General features: G+C 53.7%; 2 protein-coding genes across 3 annotated transcripts in view; one reads left to right on the forward strand and one right to left on the reverse strand.

The window, feature by feature from the left end:
• The window catches only part of MAP3K4 (mitogen-activated protein kinase kinase kinase 4), a 105554-nt gene extending 104628 nt beyond the window's left edge, over positions 1-926 (forward strand). For both annotated transcript variants that reach the window (XM_052645503.1, XM_052645504.1), the window contains one exon: positions 16-926. In XM_052645503.1, the coding sequence (XP_052501463.1) occupies positions 16-36 (21 nt within the window). In that variant the 3' untranslated portion in view covers positions 37-926. The remainder of the gene's footprint in view (positions 1-15) is intronic.
• Positions 927-7916: 6990 nt separating this feature from the next.
• AGPAT4 (1-acylglycerol-3-phosphate O-acyltransferase 4) overlaps positions 7917-15619 on the reverse strand; it is a 134326-nt gene continuing 126623 nt past the window's right edge. The window contains exons 8-9 of the mRNA XM_052645931.1: positions 9807-10005; positions 7917-8045 (exon numbers count right to left, since the gene is read on the reverse strand). Coding sequence (XP_052501891.1) covers positions 7951-8045; positions 9807-10005 — 294 coding nt within the window. The 3' untranslated portion in view covers positions 7917-7950. The remainder of the gene's footprint in view (positions 8046-9806; positions 10006-15619) is intronic.

Here is a 15619-nt window from a genome sequence, read left to right on the forward strand (position 1 = left end):
CTGCCTTCCTCACAGGTCTGCACGGATGAAGAGTGAAGCTGACGGGCCTGGGGCCTGGCAGAGTGCCTGTACTCGGAGAGTCCCCTCGATCACTACTGTATGCAACGTTTCCACGAAGACCGCGCCGAGAAGCGGCGTCGCCCTCGCTGACCCTCCGAGACGGCCGGCTGCCCGGTGACGAGCGTCCGCCTCCTGCTGCTCCCATCTGCGCCCCGTGGCCTGGGCCCCCCTGAGAGCTGGCATCCGCGAGGTGGAGAAGCTGCGTGCCAAGTGCCATTACTACTGTACATGGACCCCCGCCTCCGTGCCCGCCGTATCCCAGCCGACAGAGAACCGTGGCATCAGGGTAACACCGTCGGCCTCTCTAGGTCCAGAAGCAGTTGTAGTGTTACCAGGCGCCCCGGGCCTTGCTGTTAATCTCCTGTTTTGTCGAGTGCACTGACTGTGAAACCTTACCTTTTTTGTTGTTGTTGGCAAGCCACAGATTTGTTCTGCAAAAGGCCGATTAATGAAATTTTAAGAAAAAAGGTTCTTTTTTCAATAAATGGTTTATTTTAGGAAAGCTGTTATATTGTCTCTCAATGGTCATCAGCTTCAGAGCCGACACGTTATCCATACAGGCGTCTGCCCTTGTCACTGCGTGTCCCTCAAGAGAAGGCACTGTCAGGCCTTCAGGGTCCAGGGTCGCCTCGCCACAGAGCGGGAGAGAGACGAAGCAACGCTGAGGACGTCGGAGGCCCTTTCAAGGCTTTGGATATTCCCTGCAAGTTCAGAGTAGATAAAAGTTCAAGCCTTGTTGTCACATGTTGAGGGCTCAGTTTTATTTTTAAATCAAGATGTGTAGGTGCCGGGTCACTGTACATACTGCTGAATAATATCTTGAAAGCGTCTTTTTTCAGAATGTAAATATTTCAGCAGTTTTCCAAAATAGCCCAAATTATCTGTTGTTGATGGTATTCTTTTATTTCTTTTTGCTATTAAATGTTTTTAAAAGATTGACCTTAAAGCTTCCTGAAATCTTTCTAGAGGGCATCTGACACAGTCCTGACACGTGGCAGCTGACTCTGGGCAAGGGCTGGCTCAAGCATGTTCTGTCTATGTTCGCCTTCCCTCCAGGGCGCTGATCCCCTCAGCACAGAAATTAATGTCCTTGAGTTGGCATAACAGAATGATTTGTAATTTCATTGTTTTAAAATAGCTATCGGAGGGATGATTTATGTAACATTTAAAGTGTACAGTTCAGTGGTTTTTAACATAGATACGTAGTTGTACAGCCGTCATTATAATCCATCTTAGAATAATTCCGTTTCCCCGAAAGAAAGCTCATGTCCATTTGCAGTCAGCCCTCCCCCAGCCGTAGGCAGCCACCGAGCCACCTACCAGTTCTGTAGATGAGCCTGTTCTAGACGTGTGGTGTAAGTGGGATTTCAGACTGCGCTCCTCTGTGTCGGCCTCTGTCACTTAGCCTGATTCCAAGGTTTGTGCGGTCGTAACATTGTGTTAATTGCACCGTCCCTTTTTATTGCTGAGTATTGATCCACTGTATGGATATACCACGTGATTGATTGATTTATTCATTGACTGCTTTCACTTTTTGGCTGCAGTGAATGATGCTGCTGCGAACATTTGCGTACAGGTCTTTGCTTGGATCTGTATTTTCATTTCTCTTGAGAGTGGAACTGCTGGCTTATAGGGTAAATCCATGTTCAGTTTCTTAACAAACTGTCAGACTGACAAAGTGGCTGCTGCATTGGCTTAACTTCCCAACCAGCAACACAGAAGGTTCTAGCTTTTCCCAGCCCTTGCCAACTCTCGATACTGTCTTTTTACATAGTAGCCGTCCCAGAATATGTCAGGCGGTGTCCATTATGGTTCTGATCTGCATTTTTCTGACCATGGTGAGCATTTCTGGTGTGTGTTGGGTGCTTATCTGTCTTTAGTGAGGTGTCTGTGTGAATTTTTGCCCAGTTTTGTATTGGGTCACTTGTCTTACTAAGTTGTGAGAGAGTTTTATACATTCTGGATACAAATGCTTTCCCAGATACTTGATTTGCAAATGTTTTATCCCACAGTCTGTGGCTTATCTCTTCACATTTTAACGGTTTCTTTTGAAGTACAGAAGTCTTAAATTTTGAAGTCTGGTGTGCAAGCTGCTTCTTCATTGCATGTGCTCTTGATATCATGACGACTCAAGGTCATGAAGTATTTATACCTATATTTTCTTCTAAGACTTGTATAGTTTTAGCTCTCATGTTTAGCTCTATCGTCTATTTTTAATGTTTATATATCATATCAGATAAAGGTCTAAGTTCACCGTTCTGCATGTCAATATTTATTAGACCTTGCATTCATTTGTTAAAAAGACTCTTTTTTCTCTGTTGAATTGTTTTGGCATCCTTGTTGAAACCACTTGAACACAAATCTAGGGGTTTATCCCTGGACTCTCGGTTCTGTTCCATTGATCTGCACGGCTGTCTTATGTAGAACCCCACTGTCTGGATTAGTGAGTGTAGCTTTGTAAAGGAAGTTTTGAAGTTGGAAAGTGTGAGCTCTTCAGCTTCGTTCTGCTTCCTCAAGATTGTTTTGGTTATTCTGGGTCGTTTGTGTTTCTCTAAGAATTTTAGGATCAGCTTGTTAAATTGTGGCCCCCACTGCCCCCCGCCCCAGCCCCCAGCCAGAAAACAGATCTGCTCTGGTGAGAATCATGTTTTTGTCATGATTTTCACCTTAGCTGGCAACAGTCATTCTTTTAATTTATGGTGTCCTTGTGGGCTTTTCATAAATGCCGTGTATGAGGTTGAAGATGTTTCCTTGTTTTCCTGGTTTATTGAGTTTCTATCACGACTAAATGTTTGACTTTGCCTGATGTTCCTTCTGCACCTACTGAGATGATCAGTTGGTTTTTGTGATGGAAACGTCTATGCTGTTTGGACTACTTTGCCGTCCCTGTAGCTCAACAGCCTCCTAAGTACCCAGCCTCATCCTGACTTACTGTTAAAGGGCCGCCAGTCTCCTGTTCTGGGGTGGCCCCTGTCACTCGCTCCAGCAACCTGCTGTCTCCTCACTCCACTTGCTCTCTTCTTGAGTCAACTATTATAAATTTTAGAAGCACAGTTCTTTTCCTACATTAGGTGAGTTTTTTTTTTCTTGGTCCATTCAGATCATTCCTATTTGAGTGACTTCCTCACACGTGTACAGCCCTAGTGGTTTCTGACCCACCTTCTGAACGGATTGTTTTTCAGCATCCCAAACTTTGTATTCATACCACTTACTTCATTAAAACTCAAGGGAACATGGATGCTAGAAATTTCAGAACTCTAGTCACTCCAACATGTGAAACAAGACTGTATACAAAAAAATAAAGGTAAAAATTGTACGAGTCTTGCTTGGTGAAAAGCTTTACCAGCAGTCCTAGGAGATATTTTCTAAATACTGAAAAGGTCTGAAGTAAATGCTATTATTTTTTAATTAATCCATAACCCTAATATTAAAATAGGACAAGGCTACAGGGACTGGGGAATGCCTCATTTGTAGCTACTTACCCTTTACTGGAGAAACCCTTTGCTTTCTTCCCCCACTGAGAACTGAAATTCACGGTGGGGACCAATTTCACTTTGGCCTCACTGTGCTCCAGAAAGGTTTCTATTTTTACTTTAGAAAAGGGCATCAAAAGAAGACAGTTGAAATTCAGTTATCAAAGCCTCTAAATCAGTGTCCCTTCGTGGCTGGCTGCTCGCTGTGGCACTGCAGGGGGTGGGGGGTGGATAGGGAGGAGGCGGGAGCCAGCCTGCCCCCTGCAAAGGGGACAGCACGCCAGCTGTTGAGGTGAAGCTGGGTATTCTGCTGTTTCTGCCCAGAAGAGCGGTCATCCCCAACAGCCAAGCGTCATAAACAGATGCCAGGTGGTGGCAGGTGCTGTGAGTGGGTCTCAGCTGTCCCAGGTCAAGAGATCCAGGACTGTGCGCCGAGCCTGCTCTCGGAGGTGCCCGCTGCCCCAGACGCGTGGGTGGCAGGCGGGACAGGAAGCCTGGGGGCGTCTGCTGCACTTGGTCTCTGTGTAACGTGCCCGGAAGCTCTGGGACACTGACGCCAAGGATGCAGGCAGCTGAGACGCAGCCTCGGAGCTTGGGACGCCTGCTCGTGCATCGTTGCCGGGTCCCTGCTGCAGCTCAGGTGATTGGCTGAGAGCCGAGCCCCCCGGCTTTCTGTGCAGGGTGAGGGTCGTCTCGGAGGGCAGAGGGACCGGTCCCGGGAGGCTTGCCCACCTGTGTGTGTGGAGAAAGACCAGCTGTGTGTAACCTGCGGCTCCTGGAGGCAGGGCTGGCGAGTCAGGGAACACGTGTGTCCCAGCTGCTTAATCTGGTGCTCTGTAAACAGCAGGAGGGGCTGCACGGTTAAGGCATCGGGAGCACAGCTGCTGAAGGAGGTGACCCTGACGCAGAACAGGTCAGCCTGAGTGATCGGCACGCAGTCAGCGGGACAGTCACGCCAGTGGCCGCCCTCCCGAGCATCCCCGGAGCAGGAGGGGAGGTCAGCAGCTGCAGGTGGAACCCCGGCCCCCGTGGGCCTCCCGTGTGGCCCCAGAGGATGCGCTCCTCCTGCTCAGACCCGGCAGCATGTCAGACAAACGCTGGACGGAACGTCCTCTTGTGAGTGGAGAACGGGTCCCTCCAGTCTGCCTTCCCACGTCCATCCACAGTTACAAGTGAGTTCTTACAGCCTCTGAAAAGCCTCGTCTGTTTGTCTTGGGGACCAGCCAGGACGCTGCTCTGCTTCTCCAGGAGGAAAACCAGAAACCGCCGGGGCCCTGTCTGTGTCTGTCACAGCTGTTTCTACATTGCGGCTGGACAGTTGCTCGATTGTACATCTCCATCGCTGTCTTTCAGATCCATTTAGTGTCTGTTAGAAAAGCACATCTAAAAATCTTTAAACATCCTTAGCCGCTTTTATCGGCTCTCTTTAGAGGACATTCCAGTACTGCCCTGTGATCCTACGAAAAAGGCAAACCACATGTGTTTCCTCGACGAATGGTAAAGAGGTTGTCGGCCAGCTCAGAACGTGCATCCACTCTTTCTCCACGTCAGTCACAGAATGGTCCACTTGCCTTAAACTCATCTCACAAGCTTGGTGTTTTTTTAATCAGGTCCCTTTGTGGGCTTCGTTTCCTGGAAGAAGTACATTCAGTGCCCCCTGCCTCAAAGCTGCAGGCCTAGGATGTGGCTCCTAACACCCGGGAGGACCCTGCACCGACCTCCAATGTGAAGCCAACTTGGCATTTTCTCTTCCATGTTGGGTCTCAGAGCAGGCTCTGAGCAAGGTTGACCTCAGCCACCACGGAGACGTCAGACTGGACGTGACCTTGCACTCCATCCTCCACTGCTCCGGGGACAGAGGGGAGGCTTCACACCCACAGGTTTTTCATTCTTAGAAAAGTGACACTCTGGGAACCAGCACCGCTCCCTGCTGAAGAGGCCGTGGCACCTGGGAGACCCTGAACGCGGGTTAAGGGACTGGGGAAGGGGTGATGCGTCTCTCCGTGGCTGTCTCTGCCATCATGGGACTGGAGAGGAGGAATAGCCAGGTCCCCGTCCCGCCAGACAGAATGTCCCCTCACGGAAGAGTGAGCCTCTGAAGCCCGGTTCAGGGTCCCTGCCGGCTCCCCACACTCTGGCCCTAAGGCAGTGTCAGAAGGAGCGCCCGTCAGCCCTGCCCTGGGAGAACGTTCTGCCGCCCTCCCCTAACCCGGACCCTGAGGTCTGCACTGTCCGCAGCCTTGTTCATTTGCTCATTGTTTTGTGTTTGGTCCCAGAGACAAGTTCAGAAGAACGTTAAGTGCCTGTGGGTCCCTTTCACGTTCCAGGGAGGTGTGGGTGAATACTGTTAGGACTCAGATTACTCCTACCGAATGGGAAGATGACAGTGAGGAAAACTATTTTTGGACACCCCAAGGTAGTTTCTGAGCGTTTTGTTGAGACACAGCAGCATGGAGGCAACTTTCTAATCATCATAGTGCTGTGGGTTCTTAAAGTGTGTTCATATGTATGGCCTCATTTCCCCCTTGAGGCAACCCAAGAGGTGAGCGTTATCACCCCCATTTGCCAGTTGGGAAAACAGGGTCTTGGGGCAAATGAGCTGCAGGGTTTGAGCTGTGCAGCCTGGAGGGTGGCTGGTGCTCCTGACGGCTCTCCTCTCTCCCAGGGTGCTGGGAGGGCCCGGGGCAGGACCGCCCCATCCAGGTGGGGGGTGACAGGTGGATACCAGAGCATCTCTGCTCCTGGGGGAGGCTGCACTTGTGACCCCCACACGTGGCCTGACGCAGGGCGGGAAAGGCACAGGGGTATCCTGCCCTGCCCTTGGGGACACCAGGAAGAGTCAACCCTGGTGGGGGCCTCCCGGACCCTCCCTTCCCACGACTACACCAGAGTGTCCCCTTTTCACCTCTGCGGTCTTGTCCCAATGGTGCCCTGCCCTCCCTTAAGCATAAAGCACCTCTTAAACCCTCTTGCAACGTCACTTGTGCCCGGTGAGCACTCTGTGACTTAGGAGCAAACCTAGGACATGATTCAGAACAGAATAAGCCTTTACATAGTATCTGGCCACCGTCTACACGGGACAGCTCATCCCGTTACAGAGCTTCTGCAGAACAGCGGTAAGGACCGGGCGGCATGGAGCGGCCCTCCCTCCGCTCCGTGCACGAACCCGGGAGACCCGGCGCCGGGGGCGGCGTCTCAGCCTGAGGTCATGTAGCATCGGGTTTCCCCTCGTCCTCCTCCGGAAATATCACTGCTTTTCTCCGCTCTTCTTTTGCACCTGGCGTCTGACGGCTGGCAGCAGTTTGCCAGAGCCCTGTACGTGGACTGTTAACTCCAAATGCGGCCTTAGGTGCCACGGCGCGGAGCTCCTGCAAGTCAGGGGAGTCTGCGCTTCCAGAAGGAAGGCGGAAGCGAGGCGCGGGGCGGGGACCAGGTACCCACGTCCGCTCAGTCCGAGCCTGCGCAGAGGGGCACCTGGGCTCCTGTGTATGGCCCTCTAGTAAAAATGAGCCTGCACTGCTTTAGGGGACCCAATTTCTGCTTGCTACGAGGATAAACAGAGGATGCCAAGCCATCTCTCACATCCCTGCAGGACTGCCAGCCGTCATCTCAGTGTTCAAGACGAGTCTGCTCCTCGATGAGAGTCTTCAGGGAGTGGGCGCATCGTCACGACTAAGGCCGGACAGACCACCGCAAGGTGGCCCGGGGAACCAGGGCTGCCTCCGGGGCGTCCCTGGGTCCCGCACGCGTGCTCGGCTAGCCTCCTGGCACCCGCCGTCTCCACACACAGTCTCACAGGCTCCCGCCACCGGGAACCCACCTCCTCCAGCCACCTGGCCTGCCCTCCGCACCCCCAGCCCCCAGCTCCCTGCTTGGGAGCGCTCTGTGGTCCGGCACTCCGAAGTTTAGGAAGGGGGTCTGAAGGGAAGGAAGGCGGAGCTGTGTGCACACACCAGAGAGAAGCCAAACAGTGTAATTTTTGTTTTGTTTTTTTGAGGCATAATTTAGTCATCTTACCAAAGTGTCTTTCACTCTGTAGTGAGCCAGGGTTAACAGAAAACTCAGCACCAAAGGATGGCAGGGAACCCCCCACCCTCCGAGGTCCCCATTTCTGCCCTCCCCCTGCACCTGATACCCTCGCAATGATCCCACTCAGCACACCTCATTCTCACATATGTTCTTAACACACGTACACGCACTCACACAGACTCACACATGGAAAGAACGAGACCCGAAGCCCGCTAAAGCGTGCTGGGGGAAAGATTTGAGTACAGCCTCCTCCCCCCTGACGCTGAGACCGTAGTCCCTGCCTTCCCGGCAGGGGCTCCCCCAGCTTCGTCACTGGGTCCCGCCCAGGGTGACGGCGGCGTCCACCAGTCCCCCCCAAGGTCCCCTTCGGGTGGTGACACGTCCCGGGTCAGTCGCTGTGTTTCTGCTTGCTGTCCATGTTGCCGTAGGCAGAGCCCTTGTCAATTTCCGTGACGCCGATCATCCATCGGACCCCCATGGAAGCTGCGGAAACAGGAAGGGCAAGTCAGAGGCCTGTGGGGACTCCGGTGGGCCCTGCCTGACGGAATAAAGGGGGGAGCTCTGAATCTCAGGCATCAGCTGAGAGCTGGGTGATCTGGGGTGCTTTTCACCATCCCTGCCTCACAGTTACCCTTGAGCATGGGGCCGGGGTTCTAACTGGACTGAGAGACGTTAGAACAGAGCCAGGCTGTTGTGTGTGGTGAGTTTTGATCCTTGGACAGTGGAGGTGAGCAGGATGTGGAGAGCTGCATCTTCCGGTGCCCATCCCCAGGACAAACGGTTCTTCAGTGAATGCAGTGCAGCAACTTACAGTCACCCTTAAGCAAAGCGCAAGGAAGCGCATTCTTGGACAATGCAGGGGCTCAAACAGCTATTTTAGTTTCCAGCATGTCTCAACACGGCTTCTGGTGCGAGTTTCAGAGCAGCGGGCAAGCCGCGTCCCTGCCTGCCTTTTCTCCGACAGCAGGATTTGGGCCCAAAGAGATAAGACGTGTAGGATGCACGCAAGAGCCCGGTTTAACCACCAAGAGGCTAGAAAACAGGATACGGAGGCAGGAGCTGCGGTTTACGCGCTCCCTCCAGAGAGGACAGACGTGGTGAGCTCCTTGGGTGCGGGGACCACGTCTACCTCAATCCCCTTGATGAGCCCGGCACCCGTCACAGCCTGACTGCACAGCCTGTTGCAGTATGCGTGGAAAAGTGAATAGAGGGGGAGTGGCTGAAACCTCCCAAGTCGTGATGCATGGGTTTCCAGAGCCTCAGCATCCTGTGAACTTTCAGACCAGAGACCCGACGGGGACAGGGGTCCACCCGGCCCATGAGGCTCACGGAGCCCGTGGGTCCATTATAACGGGCTGCCTTCAGCCTGGGGCCAGCTCTGAACATCAGCCCCCTGCCCCAGTATTAGAACTTTGTGCTGCAGAGTTGATGGCGTTGTGGAGCGAACCTGACTCCAGCGGTGAAAAGGCTTTGTGAGAGGACCAAGACGCAGTGATTCAGGGAAGGGGGAGGAAAGGCACGGGCTCAGAGGTGATGAGGTCCTGGGGAGAGTAGTCGGTTCCTCCAGAGCTGGAGGCACTCTGTGTCTCCAGCCGTCACCTGCGGGGAGCCCCAGCCTCCTCCAGAGGACGCTGCCTTCCTGCTGCTGCTGCGCAAGGCGGGATCCATCCCCTCCGGCGGGGCCTGGAGACCACAGCGCCCCCTGGGCACATGGCCAGCCAGGCCAGACCCGGACTGTGTAGCGGGAACTGGCCGCCCCCGGCATAAAAAAACAGCAGTATCCAGGGAAGCATGGGCCGTGGAGAAACGGCGGTCCTTTGAAACGACGCCCGGGTCCAGGCCCGTAGCAATGAGCCAAAGGGCTGAGCTGACCACCATCTCCACACGGCAGCCAGCCAAGGAGAAGCGCCCACGCTGACCTCCCCCAAAAAGGTCCAGACCTGCTCTGAATGGCAAAGAGCCTCTGTCGCTTCCTGCTGGGCCCCAGGAAATGGTTTTCTTGCAGGTGAGGAGGAAGCGATTGTGACAAGAGCCCTCTGCAGAGGCCGGGAGCTCATCCCTGGAGGGGCTGGCTCCCTGTGTGCACAGGGCCCCGTGCACACACTGGGAGGGGGCGAGGCGGTCCCCCAGCCCCGGGATTCAGATCTCCGATCGGGGTGCTCCCCTCTTCCAGGGCCTCGTCCTCCCCCGCGCCCAGAGGCTCCCACCCGGCCCTGGCCCCAGCCCCCAGCAGCCCGGACTCACCCACGAAGAAGACGAGAACAAAGCTGGCGAGCGTCAGGGAGGAGCCGCTGCTGACCATGTTGACGACGAAGCGAAAGAAGGGGTAGAGGAGCATCGAGGCCCAGAAGAGCCAGTTCACAAGCGTCCAGGGCCGCCGCGGGGGCACCATGGGTGTCTCAGGGAAGGTGCCCGTGCGGGAGTACTCCTCCTGGAAGGCGTCCTGCGGGCACAGGGCCGCTGACCACCTGCCACCCGGCCAACCCAACCCAGGCCCGCTGGGTCCCACCCTCCCCAGCCCAGGCAAGGGCACGGGAGTCTCCCCAGCTTGACCCAAATACCCTAACAGCATCCCGGGGCCGACAGGGCGCTCGCCTAGCAAAGCGCATCAGTGGTTCAGATGGCCAGCTCACCCATCATGGCCCAGTTCCCCCGGCAGTCGAGTTTTCTGGAGAAACGAGCTTCTGTGCACCTGAACCCTCTACCTTAAGTGCTGAATTTTGATGCTAAACCAAAATTAAGTGCTAAACTTTTATCCACTTGAGAAAGAGATGTCTAGTTGGCCATACTTATCTTCTTCCCCAACCAAGATGTACTGGACGATGCCATGTTCTGACCTCCCAAGGTCGTGATTAGAATGAATCCTCAGATGGGCTGCTTTGGAAGGAGAACCTCTGGCCCTTCTTGGGCAGTTCAGGGGCTCTGCATGGCAGCTCCCGCCTACCCACCCCCAAACTCCTGCCCCTCCTCAACTTCCCTCCTGGGTCTCCTGGAGGTTGGGGGGAAGTCAGGAGGGTCTCAAGAAAAGCACGTGATCAAGCAATTGTAAACAGACTGGACCGTGTGTGGAGTGTTCCACCCTCCAGAGGTAAAGGAGGGCTTCCCCGGTGGCACAGTGGATAGGGGCCTCCCTGCCAACGCAGGGGACATGGATTTGACCCCCGGCCTGGGAAGATGCCACAGGCCACGTAGCAACCAAGCCCGTGTGCAGCTACTCCTGAAGCCTGTGCGCCCTAAGGCCGCTGCCTCACAGGAGAAGCCACAACGGTGAGAAGCCCACGCATCACAACGAAGAGCAGCTTTCCGGCTTGCGGCAGCAAGAGAGGCGTGTGCAGCAGCGCAGCAAGCAAGACCCAGCACCAGCAAACCGAAAACAAAAGGAGGTGAGGGAGCCACAGCCAGCCGCTGGGCGGAGGACTTCCTCGGAAGTGACAGTGACATGCGGATGGCCCGCAGGATGGTGCCTAACTTGCCAGGGCCTCCGGTTCCACTTCCTGCCAGAACTTGGGTGATTTTTCTCATCCCAGTGAAGCCTGGTAACAAGGGTGCGGTGGACTGGAAGTCTGAGCCTCCCTCCCTGAATTCCTATGCTGAAGTCTTTACCCCAAAGATGAAGGTATGAGAAGGAGGGGCCTTGCAGGGTGTTACAGGTCATGAGACTGGAGTCCCCATGAATGCGATTAGTGCCCTTATGAAAGAGACCCCCAGAGAGCCATCTCGCCCCTCGACCGGAAGGACGTAGCAACGTGGGCTGGGACCAGAATCCGCTCACACTGGCACCCTCATCCTGAACTCCTCAACATCCAACCTCCAGAACTGTGGGGAAGACGTTTCCGCTGTTTATAAGCCACCCAGCCTGTGGCACTTTGTTTTAGAAGCCTGACTGGACTAAGACAGGAGATGATACTTCGGTGCCTTAAAAAAAAAAAAGCAAAAGCTTTATTGGAGTGTATTTACAGGTCATAAAATTCACCCTTTTAAAAAATGGGCGAGTTTTCTTTTCTCGAACTTTTTCCTTCAATAGCCTTGATAGTGCTTTTCTATTGTAATAATGTTGGGCTTCCCTGGTGGCACTAATGGTAAAGAACTCACCTGTCCATGCAGGGGATTTAAGAGTGTTGGGTAAGATCCCTGGGTCAGGAAGATCCCCTGGAGAAGGGCATGGCAACCCACTCTTGCCTGGAGAATCTCATGGACACATGAGCCTGGCAAGCCACAGTCCATGGGGTGGCCAAGAGTCGGACACGACTGAGCAACTTAGCATGCACCGTAATGTTACAGTGGGGAACTGGGGATGCTTTTTCTTTCTCATTTCCAGTAAGCCATCTGCTAAGCCAAGATTTTTTTCCTGTGTACCTCTAACAGGAGGAGAAGGCACTCCCTTTTCTAGGAGTCAGCAGGATTCAGAATTCATATTCAGAGTTTTTTCCTCTGGTTCGATTAGAAAACCAAACCTCACCCAAGACCCCCACTGTTCCCCAGTGTCCCTGTGACTCCCGCCAGCCTCCCAGGCTGTGTCCCTGTGACCGTGTCCTGTAGGATGTGGATGCCTGGCTTGGGGCCAGACGTCAGCTCCACTGCCCTCTCTGGGCTGCGTTATTTCTTTGCTAAAAGTCCACCCAGCAGGGAGGAGACCGTTAACGGTGCCTCCATTTTTGGTCTCCGTGTCTTATCCTGTGGCATGTTATACACCAGAAGTGGGAACTGATTCCTAGAAAGAAACGTCAACCCCAAAGTCTGTAGGAGCAGCAGAGCCTGCTGGCGGAGGACAAGTGCCCCGAGGCTACACTGAGAGCAGCTGCCACCAACGCCCCGGCCAGGAGGGCATGGAGGCTGGGCGCCCACGTACGGCTGGACTAAGCGGGCCTTGCCAGCGTTCAGTCAGCAAAAGAAATTTTCTCTTATGACCTTGGGGTAGAAAGGGAAGAAAAGGAGAGGAAAAAGAAAGTGGGACACAGAGAGCTGGGGGTAGGCAGGGGGAGGCTTCTGGGAACAGCTCCCCCAGGCGCCAGCCAGGGCTCAGGCCGGGGAAAGTGGCGTTTGCAGAGGATGGTGCTGTGGGGCCAGGCCTGCCACCCTTCCAAGGAGTGATGCCCTCTGTGAAAGTGGAAGACCCAGCGGCAGCTTGAAAACCACGTAGTTCCAATGCCCAAAGGCTGGTGCTCCAAATACAGCCCCTCCCGCCGGCTCCCTGCCCTGTGCCCCCAGCTCTGCACCGACTCAGACCACCCTTGGCCTCGGGGACCCAGGGAACACCCACAGAGCCCCTCACAATGCTGCTTCCTTCACTAGTGCCTTAATTGGCACCCCACGACTGTTAGTCACTGGGCGCTCAGTCATGTCCGACCCTTTGCATCCCCAGAGACTCTAGCCCACCGGGCTCCTCTGTCCATGGGGTCTCCCAGGCAAGAATACTGGAGTGGGTTCCCTTCTCTAGGGGATCTTCCTGACCCAGGGATCGAACCCATGGCTCCTGCATTGCAGGCAAATTCTTTACCACTGAGCCACCTGGGAAATACCATAATGGCAAATTGCTAATCCTTTCCACAAATGTCAAACTTCCCAGAGAAGCACTTTCAATTAGAGATGAAAAGTTACAAACCACACAATTGAGAAACCATGAAGGCTCTGGGGAGCGAAGGGTCTAGGATCATGGGTAAATGGCGGAGTTCACTTGGGAGCCAGCCGTGGGTCGCCAAGGAGAGTACACGAGGGTGGTTAATGCTTCTCAAAGCTGGTACCACCCCCTACCCCCCAGCCGGGGTGGGGTGTCCCAAATGCTGACATGTAAGACACGTTGTACGTTTTCTAACTGCGAGATTTGTCCCACTTAAAGGATGGCCCTGTTTTCAGAGCTGAGACCCTTCCTGTTTTAGAGAGTGTTGAAATGGCAGAAGCAGCTTCCTTTTTATTGACGTCCCTGCTGGAACAAAGTGTTGGCCGAGAATCTGTGGCTGCCCACCCCCTTCATTTTTTGTTAAGTCTGAGAGCTGCACCCCTAAAACCCCAAGCCTGGAGTCAACAGAATCGTCTTTCGACACCGTCCGCTGGAAACGTGATGGTAAAAAGAAGCCCCCCACCCCTTGGCCCCACGTGGTGGGCCACCGGGATTTAAGCACGTCAAGCCCCAGACCCACGCAGGCTCCTGAGAAAACGGGGCTGACGCGGAAACCACAGAAGTTCGATCACGTTTCCTCACGGAGGCACCGCTGACCACCTTCTCTCACTGGTCAGTGGTCAGCCCTCAAGGGAAAAGGGCAGCCTCAGAGGTCTGCTCAGTGCCCCAGAGATGGGCTGTGCTCCCAGCCCTTTGTGGGAGCAGGCCCCGGCCCCTCAGCCTCCAGCTCTGATGAATGAGCTGGAAGATGCCTGCTGTTCCCTTGTATCTGGACCTTAGTTTCCTCATCACAAGCTCGAGAGCTCTGACCTAGATGCTCCTTTGGAGAACTTCCAAACTGAGCACCGTCCCTTCATGCCGAAACAGTTTAGAGGGAAATCCACGACCATGAGAAGAAAAGGGGGCCTCCAAGGAAAGCCCAGTGGACTCGCTTTGCACAAAGACAGGCTCGTGCCTGAATGTCTGTTGCTGGTGGAGAAACACCTGCTTTGCTTTGACGGGGTTTGGGGGCCACGTTTGTAGGTGTGTGTGTGTGGCTCTTTATGAAAGGATTCAGCTCTGAGGCCTTTTCTTAGCACATTTTTCAGGTTTTTCTACTGCTAAATGACACCACCCTTATGGCAGAAAGTGAAGAACAACTTAAGAGCCTCTTGATGAAAGTGAAAGAGGAGAGTGAAAAAGTTGGCTTAAAGCTCAACATTCAGAAAACTAAGATCATGGCATCTAGTCCCATCACTTCACGGCAAATAGATGGGGAAACAGTGGCTGACTTTATTTTGGAGGGCTCCAAAATCACTGCAGATGGTGACTGCAGCCATGAAATTAAAAGACGCTTACTCCTTGGAAGGAAAGTTATGACCAACCTAGAAGGAATATTCAAAAGCAGAGATATTACTTTGCCAACGAAGGTCCATCTAGTCAAAGCTATGGTTTTTCCAGTGGTCATGTATGGATATGAGAGTTGGACTATAAAGAAAGCTGGGTGTCGAAGAATTGATGCTTTTGAACTGTAGTGTTGGAGAACTCTTGAGAGTCCCTTGGACTGCAAGGAGATCCAACCAGTCCATCCTAAAGGAGATCAGTCCTGAATATTCATTGGAAGGACTGATGCTGACACTGAAACTCCAATACTTTGGCCACCTGATGCAAAGAGCTGACTCATTTGAAAAGACCCTGATGCTGGGAAAGATTGAGGGCAGGAGGAGAAGGGGATGACAGAGGATGAGATGGTTGGATGGCATCACTGACTCAATGGACATGAGTTTGAGTGAACTCCGGGAGTTGGTGATGGACGGGAGGCCTGGCATGCTGTGGTTCATGGGGTTGCAAAGAGTCGGACACAACTGAGCGACTAAACTGAACTGAACTGAACTGAACTGACTAAAGCAGAAAACGGCACCAGGAAAATGCTGCCTCATGCAGGAGACCCGAGGGACGGAGCTTCTGCTGTCCTGTCTTCCTCAGTCTGAGCCCAGGCCTGGCGCCAGCACATCGGAAATGCAGCATCTCGCTGCTGACAAGAATCAGGCAGTGCGTTTCCACCCTCGGGCCCTCAGCCCATCGACATCAACAGCAGTGTCCCAGAAACACACATTTCTGGTTCCCCCTCAAACCCCCTAAGACCCCGAGGCTGAGGCCCAGGAGCCTGCAATTCTGTGCTCTGGGGGCAGGCCAACCAGTCTCTCCTGAGCATTCTTGAGAGGAGAACAGACAGGTCTGCTGTAAATGCCCCCGAAGGGAGGCTAAAGGCAGCTCGGAGAGAGGGGTCTACAGTCATTGCTGGAAAAGCTCGTCCTTAGGAACACAGACGCGACTTCCTGCCATGAGAATATAGCGCCAGGATCTGGATTCCAAAAACCGAGCACATTTCTAAGAGCATCTCTTTCATCTGATGGTAGAGATTTGGGAGTCTTTTAGACAGAAATCCTAACACAGTCTC

The sequence above is a fragment of the Budorcas taxicolor genome, chromosome 9 (assembly GCF_023091745.1).
Source record: "Budorcas taxicolor isolate Tak-1 chromosome 9, Takin1.1, whole genome shotgun sequence".
NCBI classification, from domain to species: domain Eukaryota; kingdom Metazoa; phylum Chordata; class Mammalia; order Artiodactyla; family Bovidae; genus Budorcas; species Budorcas taxicolor.